Source organism: Phaethon lepturus, unplaced genomic scaffold, assembly GCF_000687285.1.
Source record: "Phaethon lepturus isolate BGI_N335 unplaced genomic scaffold, ASM68728v1 scaffold5360, whole genome shotgun sequence".
Taxonomy (NCBI): Eukaryota; Metazoa; Chordata; class Aves; order Phaethontiformes; family Phaethontidae; genus Phaethon; species Phaethon lepturus.
The window spans coordinates 1-25,069 of NW_010511064.1; the positions used below are offsets into that span (position 1 = coordinate 1).

The 25,069-nt window shown below is 36.9% G+C and overlaps 1 protein-coding gene across 1 annotated transcript in view; it reads right to left on the reverse strand.

Annotated features, from left to right (window-relative positions):
- Positions 1–292: 292 nt before the first annotated feature.
- The window catches only part of CSPP1 (centrosome and spindle pole associated protein 1), a gene marked incomplete at its 3' end in the record, with an annotated part of 57,712 nt that continues 32,935 nt past the window's right edge, over positions 293–25,069 (reverse strand). Inside the window, exons 17-29 of the mRNA XM_010282595.1 lie at positions 20,549–20,661; positions 19,286–19,435; positions 17,913–18,059; positions 16,987–17,091; positions 15,759–15,825; positions 14,187–14,307; positions 13,428–13,567; positions 12,736–12,876; positions 12,376–12,382; positions 6,405–6,449; positions 5,134–5,225; positions 656–765; positions 293–443 (exon numbers count right to left, since the gene is read on the reverse strand). Of these exons, the coding sequence (XP_010280897.1) occupies positions 293–443; positions 656–765; positions 5,134–5,225; positions 6,405–6,449; positions 12,376–12,382; positions 12,736–12,876; positions 13,428–13,567; positions 14,187–14,307; positions 15,759–15,825; positions 16,987–17,091; positions 17,913–18,059; positions 19,286–19,435; positions 20,549–20,661 (1,389 nt within the window). The remainder of the gene's footprint in view (positions 444–655; positions 766–5,133; positions 5,226–6,404; positions 6,450–12,375; positions 12,383–12,735; positions 12,877–13,427; positions 13,568–14,186; positions 14,308–15,758; positions 15,826–16,986; positions 17,092–17,912; positions 18,060–19,285; positions 19,436–20,548; positions 20,662–25,069) is intronic.

A 25,069-nucleotide genomic window follows, 5' to 3' on the forward strand; every position in this document is an offset into this window, starting at 1 on the left:
GTTCCTCACCCAGCAAAGAGTAAACCTAAGCGGTACAGACAGGACAAGTATAAGTGGCTGATCAGGCAGGAGTTAGAGCATCTTTTCCTATCACCTTCCTCTAAACTTCCTCTAAAAAGCTGTGTTGAAGTTTGGCAGGGAACCTCTTGCACCAGCTACAGAACTCTATAAATAATTCCTATCTTTGAGCCAGCTGCTCACTGTTCAACTACAGGCAGTCTATTAAAATTTATTCCTTTAATTGTTGTGATACTTAGTATTCACTGCATCATCTCTACTACACGGAGCATACCTAAGTAAGCAGATTTCTGCTGGAGCTCAGTCAGTCTGCGCAATCGTTCTTCATTCTTGCCTTTCAACTGATCAGCATCGAGACTGAAGCTTGAGTGCAAAGAAAAGCTGTCAGGCTGCAGCAACGGTGTCTGGCCTGGTGGTACATCCTCCTGCAGAAAATCCAAAAATGCACAAATCCTTCACTTAAATAGCATCCTTTGTAAAAGGGGCAAATAGCTATACGTGTACACTCTCAGTACCTGTGTCATTTAGCCACTAAGGAACCACAGGAACTGTCTGACATTAGATCTGTGGTCTACCTTTTTTAAGGTTAAGGTTTTAAGGTTAACCATATTTACACCAATCTGGTTATCATACATACAGCACACTCCAAAGCTTTCTGCTTTATTCGTCTCCTCTCCCTTGCAGAAGGTGGAAGCTGTGGTGATAAATCAACTTCTCCTAAGGCAGGAAATGTTTCCCCATTAGCACCTGGAAAAACAGAGGTGAAATAATTTTCAAAGAAATCAAAATACTAGACAATGTTCAAACATGTTTATGTTTTGAAATGAGCCAATGTATGGCACTTGATTTAATCACAGGAATCAAAGGAATGTATTCAATTAGGACATCTTGCATGAAGGCAGTGACATCCAGATGCAGACAAAAGAACAAGGTACCACAACAGCAGCGAGGGATAAACTTAAAGCAAAGGTAAGGAATATCTTCATATATATATTGAAATCTCTCTTATTAAAGAATTTCACATCCTGTAAATCCACCACCTACCTTACTTCACTGTATCTTGTTTATGGCATCATACAATAGTTTGGGTTGAAAGGGACCTTTAAAGGTCATCTAGTCCAACCCCCCTGCAATGAGCTTTGACATCTTCAACTAGATCAGGTTGTTCAGAGCCCCATCCAACCTGACTTTGAATGTTTCCAGGGATGGGGCATCTACCACCTCTCTGGGCAACCTATGCCAGGATTTCACAACCCTCACTGTGAAAAATTTCTTCCTTCTATCTAGCCGAAATCTGCCATCTTTTAGTTTAAAACCATTACCCCTTGTTCTATCACTACAGGCCCTGCTCAGAAGTCTGTCCCCATCTTTCTTATAAGGCCCCTTTCAGTACTGAAAGGCAGCAATAAGGTCTCCCCAGAGCCTTCTCTTCTCCAGGCTGAACAAACCCAACTCTCTCAGCCTGTCCTCATAGGAGAGGTGTTCCATGATTCCTCCGATCACTTTGGTGGCCCTCCTCTGGGTCCATGTCCTTCTCGTGCTTTCTCATGTCTTTCAACAGGTCCATGTTTTCTCGTGCTTTCTCATGTCTTTCAACATGAGATGTGCTTTCTCATGTCTTTCAACAGGTCCATGTCTTTGTCGTGCTGAGGGCTCCAGAGCTGGTCACAGGACTCCAGGGCGGGTCTCACCAGAGTGGAGTAGGGGAGCAGAATCCCCTCCCTCGACCTGCTGGCCACGCTGCTTTGGATGCAGCCCAGGATACGGTTGGGCCTCTGGGGTCCCAACACACATTGCCGGCTCCTGCCCAGCTTTTCATCCACCAGTACCCCCAAGTCCTCCTTGACAGGCCTTAATCACATATCCTTAGTCATATCTTAGCCTTTCCATGTAATAAAGTGTTAGGATCTGTTAATACAAAAATAAATAACTGAAGAGATTTTTGATCACATTACAGTGGGGGGAGTTTAATTTATTTTTATAATATAAATGAACCCTAAGGTGATGTCTCTAGAGCTTTACACTTGTTTTGTCTATTTTCCCTTCCTTTGCTGATTCTGGAAACTATTTCAAATACAAACTGTTTCCAATAGATACTTTTTTTCTCTCCAGGACCAGGAACCACTGCCTGGGGGCTGGTTTATGGCTTTGCCACTGCTTGGTGCGGACAGTGGGCTCTGTTTTCTACTTTTGTCCCTCTCGTACCTCCAAGAACAGAGCCTCTCAGAAAAATAAAGGTCTCTGCTCAACAAAACCAATACAGAACCTATCACCACCAATTACTCGTTGTGACAACAAAGTCACATTTTGGAAAAGCTCTTAGTCTAGTATGACACATTAAGGTTGTTTTTTTTTTTTAAAGTGTGTAAACACACACACACACACACAAAGAGTAATGAACAATTCCGCATTTTTTTGAAATAGTAAGGTTTGAAAAATAAATTTGACTGATATCAAGGAAGTTCAGAGAAACAAAGACAGATCTTTTTTAAAATGCTTTTGTATTACCAGTTGGTTTTTCCCTAGTAGTAAACATTTTATTCCCCTCTCCTTTTTCCCCTCCTCTAGTTTCACCAAAGGTACTCATTCTCTCATCACAAATGAGAGAAATCAAAAAAATCAAGAAATCAAAAACCAAAAAAATCGAAGCATAATTTTGAAATGGTATCTGGCTAACAATTATCAGAATTCTAGTTACAGGATCAGTTGAACTTCATTATATTCAAAATAGTGCTATTACTCAGAAGACAAAAAATTGTTTAATCATTTGAATTTATCACAACAGAAACAAAGTACAAGCTAAAGAAGAATTTATTTGCACCTTTAGTGTTTCATCAGTGTAAGATACTACCTGTTCCTTTAAGCATCTATCATTCAGATATTGCTATGTAGACATGCTTTCAAGTCACTGCATTAACACTAACGTATTGTGTGTCAAGTGAGGCAAAAAAAGGGAAAAGAACTTGATAAACCTCATTATTCCTAACTGCCTCAAACTTCTGAGCCCTAGGAGAAAAAGACAAATTCATTTGTAATGCTGACGACTATTACAAAATTAGGTTAGATTTTAAACCCATGTCCAAAAAAAACCCAGAAGATAGTGTTATGCTCTTAGGAAATGAAAAACATTGTTAAAATACACCACAAGTATTTCAGAGAAGACCCTCAGACAATGTGAGCAGCACAATTCACAGAGAAGGCAGCCCACAGATAATAAGAGTTTTTATTTTTCATTTCAGGGAAGGAAGTCACCAGATTCATATTCAGAATTTTAATAGCTATTTATGAAGTCCAAATAATGCAAAGGGTAACAAAAGTTTTAGTTAGTGCCTACAGCTCAGTATTGGGGAACATGTTTTTCATCAATCATAAATGATCGGGAGAATAAAAAAAGGCGGGGGGCGGGATGAAAGGTATCATAAGTTACCTCCATCACCTCACTAAGCTGCAAGAATCAGCTGGATGGGGAGAAAGAGGAAATAGGAGAGAGGACTATAAATATCATGAACTTTGTGAAGTGGTGAATAAAACCACAGAGCATCCTATTTACACAGGTGGCAGATTCAGAGCAGATGAAAAGAGATAGTGCACAGTGTGCGGAAATTTATCCACACAATACTGCTGATGGTACACAATCAGAGGGATTCAAAAATGCTGATTCTGGTTCATGAAAGACAACTTATTAAAGACCCAGCTTAGTAAGACTTACAACACAAACCCACAGCACGTGACTCGGGAAGCCTCTGAGCTCTAAGTCACCGCAGGCTCGGAGAGTACTCTGCAGTGTTGCTGCATGCCGGCCCTCCTCCTCATATTCTTCCTCATGTGCCTATTCTGGCTACTGTGAGAGACAGGATATTTGGCCAGATTCTAGACTGGTGGACTCTCATAAAGCATCCTTTCATCATTTGGGCAGTAAATAATAAAGAACGTTTCCTAATCTGAAGAAGAATGTATTGCAGACCTCAGCGAGTACCAAACACATCGAAAAGCCCCATCCTGTGCCCTGCCCCATGCCAGGATCTTTCCTGTACTCCAGTACTTGCACGTTAACAGAGTAAGTTTGAATACATTTCAAATGAAAAATTCTGCTTTTAACCAAAGCCAGAGAGTTAACAATCATTGGTATATGGAAACATATCTAGTTTCATTAAAAAGCACTTGCAGGGATCTGCTGCATCTCCCCTACAGCAAAGAATTAAAACATTGTAAGATGATTTCCCATAGACAACTGAAGAGAATTTCAAGGTACTGTAATGCCTACTAAGAGAAAATTAATGCGTAGGGGCCTGAGCTGGTTATTTTTTTTTTTCTTTAGAAAGAGAAGATAATTTCTATCCTTATTATTTCTAGCGACTGGAAACAAAACACATCTGAAACAGCACTTTTATAAATATGCATATAAAGATTGAATAAAGACACATAAGATAATGTCAGACATAGCCCTCAAAATATTAAGAAAACTAAAAATCACCTATTTCAGATTATTAAGAAGTGATAATGTTTACAAGTATGATGTTGCAAGTTATGTGAAATGAAGTAACGTGTGAACAGCAGCAAAGTGATTAAATTATAATGAATCACTATTTTATACCCATATTATCATACTTAAAATCAAGCAAGCTTATAAAACAAAAGAATGAAAATGAAACGAATCGCAGGCTGCCCAACACCTTTATATTTAACTATGGACAGCTTGTAATTACAAGCTGTGATTGCTAATAAATTATTTTATTTGCTGCAGAACAATAGAAGAGCATTGCATGTTCTACCATGGTAACACATTTGCTGAACAAATATTAGCTTTTCCTTATCCAAAGCTGGGAAGAGGTAAAAAAAAAAGTTCCTTGACAAGGCTGACATCCCAGTCAAAGCACAATGAGCACAGAAAGTTGCTTTCTCATGAAAGAATGTGAAGTGGTGTAAGGCAAGTGAGCAGCATCATTAAGACACAAATATATTGCAGTACAATTCCATAAAGATCTGTATTTTAATCTGGAGCGATCATTTTCTCATACTTTAGAACAATCACTATAGCTATACCCACTACAACTTTTAAAACAGTAATAACAATTTTAGAGACATATAATCAGATTAAATGACATGTTTGTTCACTCATAACATGGTTAAGGGGAGGTATAAACTCACCGATAAAAGCGCTATCTGATTCCAACAGGGAATTTTTCAAGAATTCATTAGATTCATTCCTGAACTACAAAAGTGAAACAGAAGACACTGAGGCATCTGAATTTGCATATCTTTCAGGGGCCAAATTATAATTAATGTAAATTAATTGCCAAATTTCTGCAAAGCAACAGCAACTCTACAGTGTTCTGTGCTACTCTTCATGGTTATAAAAAAATTACATTTTTAAATAGTTCATGTTCTCTTTAAGCATTAAGGAGTTTTTTTACTTTTCTGCAGTAATCCCATTTGCTGAAATTGCCTTCACATGGCAACTGTTGTGATTTGTGTAACACTGACATTTCCATCAAGAAATACATCCTCGTCACTCTGCTTGAGTTTCAGAACAGTCAGCACTAGAAGCGAGCTTTGCACCTGAAGTTTGTATGAAGTATTGATCAAATGAAGAAAGATTCCTTATGTTTCACTTATCCCACCATTTACAATCTTTCATATTATAGCATTAGAAAACCAAATTTCTTCATAGAAAAAACAAGCACTAAGAGTAATACTTATAGTTCATTGCATAGTTGCAACCATTTGTTACAGAAATTCTACTATAGAATAATTTATGTTGAAAATCAAAGCAGTAGAAACTATCAGAGGAAACAGAACAAGAGAGAACAATTTTTTTACTGGAAAGCATTGCTCTGAAGAAGAATTTGAGGTAATAAATTGCAACTATGAAATGCATTACTGTGATTTTTTTTTTTTTATTAAAAATGTTTCATTTCTGTATGTAGTTACAGTATTATCCTTGAGGCTAATGGCTTTGCCCTTGCAGTCTTCCATCTTGTATAGTTTCACATTCCCACAAGACACAGTTGAACTCTCTTATTCTGTAGTTTGGTTTAGTGCAGAATGCCAATTTGATAGCACTTTATTTTGCTCTTTTCACCAAGTCAGAAAATAAATGTCCCATTTGTTACAATAGATCTAATTATTCACTGCCATGTGCATCACTTAAGCCACCTGAATTCAGAGCAACTGGTTCTGGCTTGGCTTTTTCTGCTAATTCTCACCCCCAGCAGCAATCTAACATCATATGAATATAAAAGAAGTGCCAATGAATATAAAAAGGGAGTTAAAGAATCAAACCATCTCTATATACAAAGATAAACAACTTGACATACAAGTTTAAAGAAGCTGTTACTCATTGTATTGACAAGCAAGAGAAGTAAACAAGCTTGCTGTCTGGTTACTTAAGTGCAATTCCTTTCTTCAAGTCTGTGCAAGACACAGTATTTCTCACACTTGAACAAGGCAAAGTAATATAATATAATAAAAAAAAGAACTGTTTTATTCTTACCAGTTCCATGGTTTGTGGGTTACTGCCAGAAGCAGAATCATCTTGATCAACAAGAACCACATAGACAGGGACAAAACAATAGTATTGACAATAAAAACAGTTACTACTAAAACATATTAAGTTTTATCAGCATATTATTACAAAAGAGACCACTATGCATTACTCCTTTAAAATTACACACATTTTAATGAATAATTTTAAAATGTTTGCATGGAATGTTTATTCCAGTTTCCTTATGACAAGTTAAGCAGAATCAGCGAAATCAAACATAATTCAGTACAATATTATTTCTAAGAACACTGAGCACATGCAAAGCCCTTCTTAAGGCTGGATTCATCAGTCTCTCCCAAAGAGCAAACATACTTTTTACACTATAACTACATTGTTTATCGCTAATAAAAATGAACCATTTCCCATCTTGTTCAAAACCTGATTTGTTATCCAGCAAAAGGAAGCATAACTTTTTTTTTGGCTATTGAAAACCTTGGTTTTGTTTGGTTTTTTTTTTTTTTTAAGAAGATAGACACTTCATTAAATGCTAAAATTGCTCTGAATTGTGCTGAATTCTGAAAAAGTTCTCTGTACGGCAACAGTCAGAACTACTTTTGTGCTGTGTTTACAACATTGTAAACACTTGTTAGAGAAAGGTCATATCCAAGTGTTGACTGAATAATGTGAAAAGCACCAATTTGTGGGAAGGCAGCATGGTTTAAGCCAAAGCAACACATTGGGGCACAAAACATTGCTGCATGAATACTTGATTTCTCTCTTTTACCCTCTTATGTTTTGATTGGCAATACCCTAAGATCTTTATAATTTGAGTTACTGTATCTGAAACAATATCCAGTCACACAGCTAACAAGAAATTTTTTTTTCATTGTATGTTCTCACACTGCTGAATCCTAATGCAACTGGAACATGGTACTGAGAAAACACGCCAGGTTAAGTGACTTCAGATGAAAAAGCATTTAAACAAAAATCTACTTTCCAAAGTGTATCAAAGAACTCAAAATCGATGTCCTTCTTTCTATAATAAAGATTATCCTCCCTTCCCTAGCATAAGTATTTTGGTTTTCTTGCCATCATTTTCACGTATTAAATTTTATACATGTCACATTTTTCTTATATTAAAAACATTTGTGAACTAAAAAATAAAAAACCACCTCACACAAAAAAATTCAGCATCCCAGTGGTTGCTAGTGCTAAACTGCAACAATTTAAACTCCATCTGAACTTCAGAGCTAGGACACAAAAAAACCCCTAATAATGGAGAGGAAACGCTCTAATTTATCAATTTTTGTTTAAACTTGCTATGAATCAAGTAGAAAAACAAGCTAACACTGTATCAAATTTTAAAAATTAGAGAGCCAAAAATGAATTTTTTCTTCCATAATTAGGGATCACCCGAGTCATGTATTTCCTGACCCCACTTTGGATTTTGCGATTATTTTTAGTAGTCTATCAAGAGCTAAGACAGATAAAGTCAAGTGTCTCATTATGTGTAGCGAAAATAAACATTACAACAGTTTTGTAGTTAAAACTCTTGGATACTCAAAAAAAAATTTATTCAATATTCCAGATATCTGTTTGCCAGGAATAGGCATGTTTGTGTAGCTAAAACAGTTATATTTGTATCAACACAACTCAAGACTAATGATGTTCTCCCCTAGGTGGGACATCTCAACAACCAAACTGACTAGCAAGAAGGATGCTGTCAGAGTCAGAATAAACTCTGTTAGATGAAATCAGTTCTCTTGGCTTCTTTCAGGGTGTAATAATCAGAGCAGGGGATCGCAGAAAACCACAAGGGTGAATGTATGCTCAACATGCTGAGCACACTGCGTTTGCAGCTTTCACCAGACAGTGATCATTTTGCAGAGGAAAGTACTTGGTTTAAGTCTTCAGATAAAATATGTGATAAGATAGTTTTTATTTCCTGCATCTCTGCCTAGCAAATTTATTCAGCATGTAGCTGACCTTCTTACTAGTATCAAAAACCATGGCACACAGGCTGTCACTCCTCCTGGACAGACAGCCAGCCCCTTCCCGATACGCTACCCCAGTCAAGCAGAGCCCAACACCACAGTGTAACACCACCAGACCTGCTCCTGTGCCTTTCCCTCCTATCCCCCAAAAGAATAATCGTCCAGAAGTCTACAAAAGAGTGCCTTAAATAGGGACACAGCAAGCATTTAAAAAACGTGGGACATTTTAAAAAATCATTACTTTATCAGGTTATAGTTCCACTAATAGTCCACATATTTCTTTTTTACATAAAGAGAAAAAAACCAACAAAGCATATCAGAGGGGAAACTATATAAAGCATGTAAGGTAAAGAATACCTACATTTATACACATATATATTATATATATATATATATGTGGGAAAACAGGTAAGTCTTTGCCAGTATAGCCTATAATTGACATTTTACCCACAGTACAAAAATACATATTGCTTTAATTCATCTTTCTTTCTGCTTTAAATCAGACAATAAAACCATTCAATATTTTCAGTGAGAGGAAGATGATGAACTTGCCTCTGAGGAAAATGAACTGGAAATAAATACATGGCAACTAATTAATTCCCTTGCTCAGTACACAGTAACAGACTATAAAGTTAAATGATGCTATAAAGCAGCAGGAGAGAGAAAGACAGAGGAAAGACTGCTTAAGAATCCTCTATAGGCATCCATTGAAAATAGTTTTAAAAATCAGCTGCTTGTCTACCAACTAATCTAAATTGTCTGAGGAAATAGCTCTTTAGATTGTCATCATGTAAGCCTGCATTATGCATTTAGCATATGTCTAAAATGACTGCTTGTCCTTAAAATTAATGAAAAAAGGCAAATTTCCTTTCCAACTGATAGAAGCTCCTCTCCAGACAACATTAAGTTAAAGCCTTCTCAGATTGGACTATTGAAAAATACCCTAACGGCGGAAAAACAAAACCAAACCCCACACAGATCTCAGTTGAAGCTAGTGAATTATTTTTCACCATTTCACAGAATCACAGAATGGTAGGGATTGGAAGGGACCTCTGAAGATCATCTGGTCCAACCCTCCTGCCAAGGCAGGATCAATCACCTAGGGCAGGTTGCACATGAACGTGTGCATGTTTCATGAGGTTCCCCTCCACCCAACTCTCCAGTCTGTCCTGATCCTGTTGAATGGCAGCACAGCCTCCTGGTGTATCAACCACTCCTCCCAGTTTTGTATCATCAGCAAACTTGCTGAGAGTACATTCCAACCCTTCATCTACGTCGTTGATGAAGATGTTGAACAAAACCGGACCCAGTACCGATCCCTGGGGAACACCACTAGCTACAGGCCTCCAACTGGACTCTGCACTGCTGACCACAACCCTTTGAGTTCTTTTGCTTAGCCAGTTCTCGATCCATCTCACAGTCCACTCATCCAACCCATACTTCCTGAGCTTCACTATGAAGTTGTTATGGCAGACAGTGTCGAAAGCCTTACTGAAGTCAAGGTAAACCACATCCACTGCTCTCCCTTCATCTACCCAGCAGTCACTCCATCATAGAAGGCTATCAGGTTGGTCAAGCACGATCTCCCCTTGGTGAATCCATGCTGACTACTCCCGATAGTTTTCTTTTCATCCATGTGCCTAAAGATGGCTGCCAGAAGGAGCTGTTCCATCACCTTCCCAGGGATGGACGTGAGGCTGACCGGTCCATAATTTCCCCGGTCTTCCTTCTTGCCCTTTTTGAAGACTGGGTTGACATTGGCTTTCCTCCAGTCCTCGGGCACCTCTCAGGTTCTCCATGATTTTTCAAAAATGACAGAGAGAGGTGTTGCAAAAACATCAGCCAGCTCCCTCAGCACTCGCAGCTGCATCCCATCAGAGCCCATGGATTTGTGAGTGTTCAGTTCAGCCAAATGATCTCTAACCCAAACCTCATCAACCAGTGGAGAGTCTTCCTCCCTGCAGGCTTTTTTTGTGAATTTCAGTCAATCTCACAAAGGGGAAGACTGAAGATTACCCTACATGTTCTGTTTAGACCTTAAATAATATTCAAGAGCTTGTAATTAACACAGAAAGTGGTATAGATATGCTTATTTGCAACTGTGATGTTATGTTATCCATAAGTAATTTGGCACACATTGCTTGAACACCAGCACATCTGTCCAAGATGGAAGAGGAATCATCTTTAACACTCACCAGGGTACAAAACAAAACACTCTGCAAGTAGCTGTCACCCTTCACACCTCGGTATCAATTCTGTTAATCCTACTTGTTAATAGACCCATATGTGAGTAACACAAACAAGACTCAAAGCACGACGAGTGACATGAAGAAGCATTCAGTTTTTCTGAACACATATGGGTCTATTAACAAGTAACACAAACAAGACTCAAAGCACGACAAGTGACATGAAGAAGCATTCAGTTTTTCTGAAGCATTATGGAAAGGTGTAACTATCTTCCTTTCATATGTGTTTGGGGGTTTTTATGCCAAACTTTCACCTCCTCTCTAAGGCAAAAAAAAAAAGTCTAAGGAGCAATCTGAAATTGTACTGTGTGTCTGTGGCAAGGGGAAGCTGCAGGGGTGGATGCTGTGAGAGATGCCAGGGGCTGCTCCATGCTGGGCACAGCCAGTACCACAATGGATCCACTGCAGGACACAGCTGAGCCCATTAGTCAAGCTTGTGGTGCCTCTGTGAAAACATATTTAAGAAAGGGCAAAACAAAGCACAGCAGTGAGAAGTGAGGACACAAGTGTGGGCAGCAGCCCTGTAGACACCCAGGTCAGAGAAGAAGGAGGGGGAAGAGGTGCTCCAGGTGCTGGAGCAGAGGTTCCACTGCAACACCTGGAGGAGACCATGGTGCTGCAGATGGAAAGGTGCAAGAAGACAGAAGCAGCAGAGAGAAACCGCTGTTTTCTGAATAATTCCCGCCGCCCCTGCCTGACGCCCCTCATTGCGTCATCGAAGGGACTGACCGTAACTGCCGGTGGTACCAAGGAAGGGGAGCAGGAGCATCGGGAGTGAAGGAGTGAAGTTGGGCATGGGGAAGAGGGCAGAAAAGGTGAGGTTTTGACGTTTGTCTTTTTGTTTCCCACTCCTCAAAATCAGTAATGAAATACTTATTTAAATTGAAAATAATTAGGTTAATTTTCCCCAAGCAAGTCTGTTTTGCCTGCAACAGCAATTGGTAAGCAATCTCCCTGTCTGTACCTCGGTCAACAACTTTCATTTTTCCTGTTTCCCCTACTAACTCGCCAAGGGGCATGAGTGAGGGGGCATGAGCAGGTGAGCAGCCAGGTGGGAGTTTGGCTGCTAGCCAAGGCTAAACCACCACAGAAATAAAGTTGTTTTCACTTGAAAAATTTAGTTAGGCCAGTCTGAATTACAGAGACAAACACTTTTCTGAGAAATTTGTATCTTGCACTCAAAACTGAGTGCATTTGTATAACTGCAACTGAGTGCAATTTGTAAAGCTGCAACTGCAGCTTTTGGAAAGGTTGAAGCAACTCTCATATTTTTAAACAATATCTAAAGTAACTTGTGATACTGCTCTTTCATGACTGTTCGTCATGAAATCACTTTATGAGGATGATCTCTACTAAGCAATACAAGCAACATTTTCATTCTGGAATCTCGAACTAGTTATGATATTTTACACATGGTTTCTAAAGTAAAGCCTGTTTACAGATACAGATTTCCGAAACTTTGAAATAGTCAACCCAAGACTACGGAAATAAATGAAATTTAATCCATTAAAAGGAGACAAGGGTAAAGACACACTCGCTCATTTTAACCAATTCACAGTTCAAAGCCATCTACTTCCTCAGTGACAACTGAAGAAATGCCACAAGGAACTTAACCTGCTAATGCTTTTATCACAAATCAGCTGAAGAGTTTTACTGCTCTGTAGTTTTCTTTACGAAATAGTAACCAAACTACTTTTCTCTTGCATTTTTCTGAAGTATAAAGCACTAGTCACATTACTTTCAGGGAACCAAAGAGAAACAGTCACAGTAATAAATAAAAAAAAAAAATTAAAAATTTTAAAAGGCTTTCTATTTTTTTATGTTTTACATTACAACAGAATTTTAGCATTCCAGTGTTTTACTGTTTTGTACTGCAGTGCTGACACTGAACTTTAAAGAAGTGAAACTAGAGCTGGTGTTTTTTAAATTCTTATCAAATACAAAACAATTAAAGAAAAATCACTGAAATTATCTTGGACCGTTCATGCCTTACCTTCTGTTTCTCTCCTCATTCTCATTCTGTCAAGTTTCTTCTGCTGCTCCCTCAACAGCGCCTGCTGTTGGATTTCTAGAGTCTGATCATCTCTTGGAGGATCAGGATACATGTGCCTCAAGCCCATACGTGTTTCAGAATCTAAGCAAAGATGAAATTTAAATTTTTCCCCTAAGCCAACTTTTCTGAAAAGCATTTTTAAAGTACTACCCACAGATACAAAGTCACAAAAAACGTTAAAAATAATGGTGACAATGGCCAAGAGCATGAGCCATTTTAGCAATGCTTCTACAGTTTTACTATATTAAAAATATATTTTCTGGTAAAGGAGAAAGTTACACAGAGTCATAATTTGTTGGTGGATCAACAAAAAAAAAAAATTCAGTCTATTTTCGGTAACATCATAATATCAAATGTATAAGAAGTTTAAGCAGCCAGGACTGGAAGTTAGGTGAGTGCTGTGACTGATAACTTAGCAACTCAATGCTGTGAATTGTGTGCACTTGTAGAAATGGCCACACTGAGAGATACACACACATGCAAAATGCTATCCATAGAGTATGTTGTGTATGGGCAGTTGCTGTGAAGACCCTGATTTTTGTTTTTGTCTTTAAATCCTGGGTGGTGTGGAAGATGGAAGAAAAGAACAGACATTTCACTACACTTCATCAATAACAAGAAGATCTACCTGCCTTTGTATTTAAGTTCATTAAATTCCCAGATATTCTGTATATTGACAGGATCTTGTGCCTCCTTTGATGAAGGTCGCCTTACTGGAGCCTGCAGACGAAGCCTGGCCATCTCAAATATGTCCTTTGGATTCTTCTCTCTCCTCCCGCTTGAAAAGTTTATATGAAAATTAATATTAAAGTAATGACACTGTGTGTTAACTTATAAAAAAGGATAACCTACTTAAAATAAATTTTAAAAACCCTCATACATTATGGAGTGGAAGTAAGAATGATGATCTGATGAGTCATTTCCAACTAATTGGTATGATTAACTAATATGTTTTGGAAGTAAACCAATTTTTTTTAAATAAAAAGGGTATGATTTTTCAGTAAGAAAGAAAGTACTTCCACAGCAGTATGCTATTCATAAGCATATTCATCAGCAGTAGTACTGCAGTTTACAGGCACAAATTATTCCCTGGGGAAAAAGGTAGTAAGATAAAATTCTGCCTCAGAATCTGCTTTGGACCACTCTCCAAGACAAGAGTATTGCAACTTTCAATCTTACCAGTACAGCCGTTCTTACACTACATGTTGGTAAGATTCTTGGAAAACACCCATATTCATTAGAGAAAATGAAGAAAATTTTATATACAAGTTCTATCTTTGTATTTCCATTTCACTCACGTATATTAGCCAACTAATACTAGCTACTAGTACACAGTAGCTTCAAGCTCCTGTGCAAAATCTAACTTTTAAAACTGAAGATTAAATTCTTACCGTGTAATCGGTACATCATCATCACTGGCCACATTTAGCAACTGTTCCTGCAGTCGCCTCTCTTCACTACGAAGTTGTTTCCTCATCTCTGATAATTCATTTATCACATTCTTTCTTTCCTCTGGAATTTAACACAAATAATTTAAAAATAAAGAGTGTCAAAGACGCTTTTCTGCCTACCTCATAAGTGTAAGGTAAAAAAAAAAAGAAAAACCCCTCTTAATTAAAACAAGGATTATAGAAACACAAGAATCGCAGCATTTCAGACACTAGAAATCTAGAAATTAGGTCAGAGCTTGTATTTTGAGACAGCACAAGTTTCAGACCCCCTGAACAGCAGAAAGCATCCAAACTTCAATGGAAATGTTTCACTGTATTTAAAGAAGGAAAAGCTGTGAAATACCAGCAAGTGGACCAGTAAATAGCCTTATTTTGAAGTTAGCAAATCTACACGGTCCTCAGAGTCCCAGAGGCAGATGACAGGAATTGAGGCAGTACCAGCAAGCACACAACCTCATTTCTTTTTACTGTCTCAAAAGTGGGATATCCATCTTCTCAGAGCAGACTCTCTTAAGTGCTCAAGAGTTCTAACTTCAACACTTATTTTTAGTATGTGCCTATGTTGACTTTCTAGACCCACTTTGGGTCTAAGCTGGTTTTTTTGTGGTCAGGACAGCATTCCTCCACAAGTTAAAACAGTTTCCTCATTATTTTCCAAATAACATGTTTAATAATTTGATATTTTACTGACTTTTAGTCTGAGTCCAGAACCTAGAAGGCAAGCAAGTTTTACTAGGTTAAATCCTCAAACACAAAATTTAATTCATATGTCTTTATTTCTGTCATGACAGATGTGTCTGAGTCAATTGATTTCCAAGAGCTGCATTAAGAACTCTGCCTTCTGCACTCTGCCTTCCATTTAGTGGAAGAGCCATAACTCCCCAGAATGGACCCAGGTACCTATTGCTGGGGGTTAGCATTTGTAGGACATCATTTACTGCTACATTCCATGTGTTGTTTCTTTTATACTTGTAAAAAAAGAATCAGAAAAGAAATTACTGCTTTCCACCCACATACTGCCAAGATAACTAACATATAAAGAGCAAAGGAGAACCTCCCGGCATGTCTGAACTTTAAAACCACCAGTGAAAGCCAAGAGGAACAAGCAGATGATTAGGCAGATTAACAAAGGAAAGCAGAATTTAAGAGTTTGGACTGCAATGCTATACACATTGTTGGTCTAATCCATTACTCAGCCAATCCAAAACTCTCCCATTTTCCAATGTAGTCACCATTGTCCTGACTGAAAGATCTAGCATTTCCCATGCAGACTATTCTATTATCAGAGTTTTTACAAAAAAATATTTCCTGATGAAGACACATGATAAATGCATTTTTATTTTTTATTAATACTTCAGACATACCATACTAATATAGGGATAATACTAAGACAGAGAGAACACCCAGACAGAAATGCAAGCTTTATAAGACTATTCCTTTGCAGGCAAGAAAGAGCACTGTAAGTGAGAATGTTGTAATAGAAAGTGAGCTTGCAATAAAGACAATACCTACCAAAGGCACGCAACTGATTTCTTCTAGCAGGGACAGGTGGAGAAGGAACCCTTGGTGGTGGAGGATCCTAGTGATCATAATGAATATGAGATGTTAATATGACAAAGGAAGAAAATACAGCATACATAAGTACATTTTATTTCCTTATTTTATGTCTGATTTACATTAACTGCCACTATGACTGGAAGACAGAATAGTAACCTTATAGGTTGTTAATATCTAAGGATTTTTTAAAATCTGGTCTTTAAATGCGTAACACAAGTTACTAAATACTAATCCAAGTACTACTAATGATAGTACCTACAATGCACTATTCAGAGATCTAGACAAAGCTATACCAATTACTGCAGAGACACCTGCAGCCGACCTTGCTCCGGAGCATTCTTACCATTTAGGGGAAACAACAGTTTTAGATAAGGTTTAAAGTCTTACTTAAAACATTTTCCAAAACTGCACTATAACGTATTTTGCCAAATTACCATTTTCATGGCAAATTAATTTTTTAATTTTTAACCCAGTTCATACAGACAGTTGCTTAAAAAAAAAAAACCAACCCAAAAAACACCAACACATTTCCAAAAAAAAGTCAGAAGTGTAGCCTGAGATTCAAATATCACAGACAATTATTTAATCTACTCTTCACAGGACAAATTTATTAAAAAAAAAAAAAACCAAAACCTGTCCCAGGGAAGATTAAATCAAGTGAAAGGAGTGAGTGGTCTTGGGACTGTAACTCATTTGTGATGCAAAGAAGAAAGTGAAGTGTAATCTTTTTGTACCTTCAAAAATATAAAGATAAAACAACGTAGATAAGAATCAACGTTAAACTTCACGCCTGAGCTAAGTTCTTCTGTGAGTGAACATAATGAGTTGCTGTATTAGACGTAAACTTTCTTATCCTAAACCTTGATATCGTTAGACCCTTGGCAGGGGTCTGAACAGAGTACTTACACTCAAATATGAGGTACTCATCTCTACAGAAAATGAACATGTAAAAAAAAAAAATTTAAAATAACATACCAAAAAAAAATTTCTTCAATACTTTGAATAAAATTGAACATTAAATTTCAGAGCTACAAGACTGAAATTTATGAAGTTAATATGAAGACTGACTCCAGTTATTTGTGGTATTCCAGTAATAACTGCCATACATTAAAAACCTGGTAGGATTTCATACGCTGTACTGTCTTTAAATAAAATCACTAAAAGTTGACTATAAATATCATACTTGTGGATAGTAAGATATATGGCTCTCAGCAGAGGGGATCCTTTCTTCTTTTCTTACTGATTTGTTCTGAAGAGCAGTAATGATGGGTGAAGGCTGCCTTGAAAACTGCAAGGACAAAAGCAAGACTGAAACTACGTTCCTATAGATCCTGAATAGAGTGTTACTTTGGACAGTAAAAAGTTTTGCTAATATTTTTTATTTGATAGAAAAATGCTTTTGCTTATCTTAATTGAATTTTATTTAGTTTGCTTTCAACTCTTAATTGCATAAAATTATTGCAAAAATTATTTCATGTGATTTTATTTTCTACCTACAGTAATTTTAATACTTTTTTCTATGATGAAGTTTTTTAAAATTTACGGTTAATTTACCTATCTTTTTTTCCTCTAGGCACTTCCATTGTGTCTGTCCATTTTAGAGAAATGACATGTAGAAATTTCTAAACAAGAAACAGTTGTATTATTTACTTTGATTTTGTCCATCAGAATTCTATATACTTCTTACATCATCCATGTCAAAGAAAAATGATTAATTACAAAGAACATCACTGTTAAAGATGGACAGTCCTCCAGTCCTCTAAACTGTATAGCTTTATTTTTAGTTGTATTTGGACCTCAGCAAAAGCAGGCCACAGTACTTCACAGCAGATATAAAAGATCAACTAGAGAGTACAGTTTGCTCTTATTTATCTTGGTTTTACTATTTTTTTAACATGAATTTGATCAGCAAGGTAAGTTTCCACTGTAGTATGTCTGAATTTTCAATCAGCTGTTCTCTGTGTGTGCACTAAGTGTACCATAGCTTGATAAAAAGAGGGCGACAACACTGAAGGTAGAACTCTAAGAAATCATGCAATTTTTTTAAACCCAGTTATTTTTAAAAGTTAGGAAGAAGTATTTGTATCTTAGAAAGTCACTGAAGCATACCATCTTCTTTTCCTCTTCCATCTTTTCTTTCTCAAAATATTTTCTAAGTTGTTCATCTTGCTTTTCTTCTTTTTCTTTTCTTCTTTTTGCTGCTTCTTTTTGCCTCTCTTCATCTAATCGAATTATTTCTTTATTTTTCAGTCTTCGCTGTAACATAAACATCATTAGTACATAAAAAAGACTCAACATTATTAAAGTTTTGCTTTGTTTTTCTTTGAGAAGTTAAAATTACACATCAAAGTGATCAGTATGAAATTAAAAGCATATTTCATTAGGTTGACTTCAAACAGTCAAATTAAAAACTATGCCATGCAAATATTAAAAATCTGCAGTCCTGGATCTGCTAACATCATTTAACAGAATCCCTAATAACTTCAATAAACACCAGTTTGCACCTCCAGATCTGCTGCCAGTTAAGGCTAAACTGTAGGAGCCATTTCCAAAAATTCAGATTCAAATGAAACATACTGCCAACTTGCACCACCCTATCACAAGCCCACAGAGAAAATTATCATCTGGTCTCAATTTCAGTCTTGTGTGTGTGAAAAGTGATGATACCAGATAGCTTCCAACTCTATACTAGACCAGCTCTATTATCCGGAAGACAAGACTCAGAAGACAAGACTCGTCCAACTAACTTGCTCATACTAGGGAAGAGAATCTAGAATATAAGCTAAGTGTTCTGTCTTCGAAATCTTGAAGTCCTACATCCTGAACTGATCTTTCATAATCGTGCAGGGTACTGAAAGATTTTTTTTCCTCTCTGACGGCCTTTTCCTACAGTTATTTATGAGATTCTGAATTATGCAAATTCATTCAATTTTCCAAACATAAATAAATCTTTGGGGTTTGAAATAAATCACGTTTACCTCCATGAAAAGTATTCATTAGATTTGCTTGGCATTCTTCCAAAACAAACAGTATTCTTACCTCAAAGATACATCCTGGCCAATGCAAGAAAAGTCTTTAAGAAATCTTCCTGTATAGCTACATTCAGAATACAAATAATTCCATGACAGGTAGATTTAAGAGGCTAACAAAAAAGAGCTGTTTGGGGTTTTTTTTAATTGACCCATTTGACAAAGCTTTTTATTGGCATTTCCTTTAGAAAGGAGGCATCACTGTTAATTATAAAACTATACAATTTTTCTTAGAAGAATTATCAGTACTTCAAGTTGGTAGAATACCACAAGAGTGAGAAGAATGTGCTAGTTAATTCTGACAATTTTCTAGCTGTCTTCTGGCTAACGTAGAACCATTTAAAGACAAAGACCATTCACAGGACACTTCTCAGTTTACCTTCTTAATCTAGGGAACAAATATTACAAAGGGTTAGCTTAGGATAAAAAAGTCAAGCTATCGAAATACTACACCTCCTCCTCTTTCTTTCTTCTCTCTTCTTGTTCATCTTCATATGCTTTTTGAATTCTCATCCTCTGTTCAGCTAGTCGTTTTTCTTCTTTTTCTTCTTCTATTCTAAGTTTTTCTCGCTCTGCTTCTTCCCTGCGTCTCTTCTCTTCAATCTAGAAAATAAAGCAAAGAAGTGTTCAACTGTCAATAGCCAGCAATAATCTGATGAACGACATTTACCATTACTATCTTCTATGGACTTTTGCAGTACCTACTTGTGCAATCAAAGATTACATGGAGGAACTAGGGCCAGACTTAGATTTCAGCCTCAGACTTCCTTTAAAACGAGCTGATATTTTGCTATTTCTTTAGTAAAGTATTTCTTTACTATTACTCTTTACAGAACCACCCTCCACTAAGAACATTAATTATAAATGCTACTAAAAAAAACCTCATTATTTCCTAAAGCTCACTCTGTTCTGGATGTGCTGGAATAACACTTTTCTTCACTGATTAAATAATGGAAGATGATAAACCAAAACCAAAAAAGACACAGCAATTATCTTTTTCCTTTCCACAATTATAATGTTTTTTAGATACAGCACTGATTTACTGAAGCCAAAAGTCTGCCCATTCTTTATTCTTTTTGGCAGCACTATACATGGAAAAAGCCTTGATCTTTTCTTTTTAAGAGACCCACATCAAACTATGGTATGACATTTGTAGTCTTTTAAATTATCTAGGACTTCCTTGATACTGATACTTAATTAAATTGACATTTAATTCTTGTGACATAAGACTATATGCAAAGTGTTATGGACAAAAGACAGAAACTGGTAGAAGAACAATCACATTTATAGGCCCATCAATAACTAACTACATTATTATTGTCTCATTGATCACTATTTCATTCTGATGAACATGCATTTGTACCATGTAGCCTTCCAAGAGCAAATGCCTTTGTTCCTTTACATATTTATGTAAGCAAACTTGTACTGTATGCACAGTTCGAGAGCTCAATACTGTATTTGGAGAGCTGTACTCAGGAAAAAAAAAGATAGAATCTAGATTAATTAAGACAACTATTAATAGCATCACTTATAGGCATTTCTTATGTAAGGCAAAAATCTGAGACTCAAAAGCATATAGCTCTTACTACACATCTTGTGTTCAGAATTGTCTACGATTGGACATGGTCTTTGGTCAGCAGTGATGATTTACTTTGACTGTAATCCCTCTTTTTTTAAAATTTATTGAACAAGATGATCACTAGTGTGTGCATTTACCTGTAGACGAAGAAAGTTCTTGTATGACTCTTGTCGTTTAAGATGCTGTGGAGATGGTGGTTCACCGAACACATTACCTCGAGCAAAAGGAGAAGTCTGTGCAAATGTAAAACCTAAGGGGGGAGAGGGGAAAAAAAAAGTTACAGATAAAAATAAAAAAAAATTTAAGACAGCAAGCCAGAGTGAAGAAGCAGGAATCTGAGACATTTGTTTCAAAAGGTAGTTTATGACAGCCATAGTTCAAGGCTATAGCTGGATCAATAGCTGTGATTAGAAGTTCTTATATTGCCTGCCTAGAATACTGTCAGGTTATTTAACAAGGCTCAATTAAGAACGGCCAAGCCAGCTGCCTTTTTACAATATAACACCTATGAAAGTCATATATTCTACTGTCCAATCTACCATTTAATATCTAAAAATGTTACCTGTGTTAATTAGAATATTACATCTCATAGAAATTATGAGATTAGAAATTTTACATCTCATAACTTTACTTCTTGCAATTACTCTGACTTAGCACACGCAGTTCTGTTCCTTAGGTTTATTCACGCTTTAAAAACAAAACATCCCAACAGAACAAATGTGTAGGCAAAATACCAAAGAATGCTACAAAAACCAAAGCCAAAATAAGTAATCAGAAAATCAAATTCTGCCAGTATAAAGTGCCTTCCACACTATGAAAGGTCAGGTCTCTTTCAGCTCAACACCTTCCTCCCCTGTATTGGAAGCAACACCACTGGGGAGAGGTTACCAGGTTATTCTCAGCGCTGAGTTACGAAAGCTTCATAACCATAGAGTCCCAAAAACTCTAGAAAAGAGGATTAACTCAGATACCACACAGAACAGCTTTTGCAGAACAGGATCCCTATAGGAAGTAGAGGAGAAAGGAAGTAAGTGAAGGAAGAGCAACTTGTGTTAGCTTTTCACCTGACACAGCATGTTCTTCATTCATATCATGTCTGCTCCACAGGACAGTACAAGGATGTGCAAGAGCCATAGCTCCACAGAGCTGAGATGAACACAGCTGTAGCTGTTCTCATCTTTCCCCTTTACTCTTCCCTATATAGTGACATACCATCCAAGTCAGATGAAAGCAGAAATAACACATACACTTACTCCCATAGGAATGCACGTGCTTACTGCTACAGCCTAGCCTTAGGAGCACATGGTTTCATACCAAGGAGTACACTTTGAGGTTAGTATTATTTTTCCTTACATGGAATCACTGTTTGAATCCTTCCAAAGTATAACTAAACTTGTATGTGGCTCTTTCAGGATGGATTTACTTCACTCAGGACATATTCCATGCAGAAAGTCAAAATAAAGTTTATGTATCATTTAAAAGGCATGGACACAAGACAAGACATGCTACTATGGAATGTGTCAAGGAATGAACTTATGTACAAGCTACTATCCTACAAGTTCCTCTCTAAGGGGATGGTGTAAAAAACAAAACAAAACACCACCAAACAACCAAAAACGCCAAAACCAAAACCTACACAAAGCCACTTTACAATCAACTGGAGGGTGGGTGCAAGACTAAGAAGTTCCCATTGCTGATCGGCACCATGTTCTGATTGCAAGATAAGTGATCTAACCAGGGGGCTCTTCTATTCTGCATTATTGCTTTATCAGCCTTGCCTGTTTCACTTCTTACTAAATATTTAAATTTACAGTGTATTAGGGAGTCCAGCCAGTGGTCAGGACACTGAATTGCAATCTTATGAAGCAGATCCATGCTCCAAATACATGTAATTCTTTACATGGAAATGCAACAGTTCAGACAGGAGGAAGAAAAGCAGCACCTAAGCTGACTTGAGGAGACCATCACCAATCCTGCCCCTTGCCCATCCCACACCGGGGACAGGTCTGGAATACCACAGTTCTCTCATTTAGATGTCTCACAAAACATGAGAGAGAAATATGCACTAGTTTTTAAATAGAAAAATAAAATAAAATCCCTAAAACTTGGAGGCAGTGCACAGGACTGCATATGTACCCAGTTTACCTGTAATTTTTAGGACTTGTTAACCTAGCCACTGTACCAATTTCATCTTAACCTATAACATCATACGTCTGCAGACACTCTTCCTGCTTTTATTCCATCTTCTCTCCTACTATACTCTTGTATTTTACTGTATTATTTTAAAGTAAAACAAATGTGATGAAGATTTGATTATATAACATTGAACCTGGAAAACTAATGTACTGATCTTGACTGTTCCATGCTAAAACAATTATTATCTATCAGAACTGACAAGACAGATGAGAAAATACATTATCAACGCACACAGTGACAGCAACGAAGAAGTTTGGGCAAGAAGCATACTACTGACTTCACAGGTAGAGAGCACTAACACTATCACAGGACTACAAGAAAGAAGTAAAGAAACTAGAGAATTTTGATCACTAAGACCTATAAATAATTAGAGCTGTAATACAGTATTCTTAAAAACCTGCTATTTTATTTGTGGATGCTTCTGTGTTCTCAGGTCTCGGAGAGGCCAAACTTAGGTCAACAGATACAATAGCCCTTTTATCTTCATATAGTCTTGCCTCTGGTTTATGAAATGCATCTTCGTTTTGCTTGTGCATCATATTCAAGTCCGCTAAAGGAAAGGGGAAATAACTGTTTATAATATTTTATTCTCACAAAAGGCATGTTCACCATAGATTCTCAAAAATACAGGTGTTTTTGAGCAGACTCCACTTTTCCTGGGCATATCAACTATGGGAACAAAATATTTAAGCAAAGACAAGCATTTAGAAGCTATAGGTAAAATACTAGTCATCAGGAATTTACCAATTAAAAGATTCATTTTGTTGGTTTTCTTTTGCCCAGAATGATTCTTCACAGCAAGCGTCCCCTCTCTCCCACCTGAAAATGCTATGAAATGGAAAGATAAAAGAGCTCAAAGACAAAAAAAGACTGACAAGCCTGTGCTGAGAAATATGCATTTAGAAACCCCTCCTTCTTCTACTTCCTTAAAGCTGCAAAATACTTTTGAGTTTAGTATTGGTATTTTACGGACTGAATCTCTATTTGATTACTATTAAGGGCAATAATGACAATGAACCATTGAAGTGTATTTTGGTCTTCATGTCTTCAGGAACAATACAGGTACAGACTTCTGTATGTAAGCAAAACAATGTCATCCAACTTTTTCACCAAAGTTTACATGGTGCCTCTCAGTTACCACAGAAGTCCTGATCAAAGATGTTCATTTCGGCTCTTTTCAAGTGTTCCCCACACTATACCTTAGAAGGCCTGTTTCAAAACAAAAAAGTACTACACAGTTTTCAGATTTTTTTTTAAATAGTGCTTTCTCAGAATTATGAATTATTGTAGTTAGTTAAGTACACGGATTCCAAGAACTTTAAATTACATCATTCTCCATAAAGCAGCCTTTGCATACATCAGAGTCCCAAAAGCTATTTACAGACAGTTTCAAGAGGATGAAAAGACAAGTCAAACTGCATAAGACAGAGACATGGCAGAAACAGCATGTTATGGTTTACGACATTTGACTCATAGCTTATGCATCATGCTGCTAAACTATGGTGGGAAAAATAACTTTACATATGCAATTCAGGAAAACAGGCTAAGAAACTTCTTTTTCTTGGTTCCTCATTTACAGAGAGAGATAAACTTCTCAGGAGGTATATACAGAGCTCAGGCTAAGGTAAGCAACCTACACTTTCCTCTGCCTCCTCTACTCACTATTATAAAACCTAGAGAAAGAAGCCAGACACTTAACTGCAGTGCCTAAATTTAGGCAATGTGAACACCTCTATTCGCTCTGGGGATAAATACAAGCTGGGATCCTCAACACAAGCTTCTAAACTTATTATTTGGGCACACAATCTTTAAAAAGCATTTAAGCTTTATTGCCTACCCTCAAACTACATTGAATTTAGCCATGCATTGCTCAGGTGTCACAAAACAGAAACTAGTTATTTATATATATAAAATGTTATCCAGTAAGTGTTCCATGTTTTGAAAATTTTCATACTTTTTTACCAGAAGACATATTTTAAAAATCTAATCAGAGTTCATCATCAGAAAATCAGTTTGCTTCACATCAGAAACTCACTTTAAAAGTTACCACTTCTACCCATTTTGGACCATAACTACTACCGCTTCTACTAGTGTATTGGCTTTCCACAAAAGGAAACTGACTGATACCCCTGGATGTATATGAGAGATGCTTGTCTCAAAGACTCCACTTCACTTCCTTCGAGTAATTCATTAGGTATTCTCTTTTTTCCCTGCAAATTCCTAGGGGTGGAAGAAAGAGCAAACAGTTTCAAGTCCATTTAACTTAGCAGAAATGAGACAGTCACCATTAAGGGGATTTCCAAAATTGTTCTGTAGACTAGGTAGGAGAGTGTTCAACAGAAGAGGACCCGTGGCACTTAATAAAATTATTAACACTAAATTCAGTTATAATATATACAAATCTAATTGTGCCTACTGAGTACTATTTTTATGTTAGATAAAATATTGCTATAGGGTTCAGC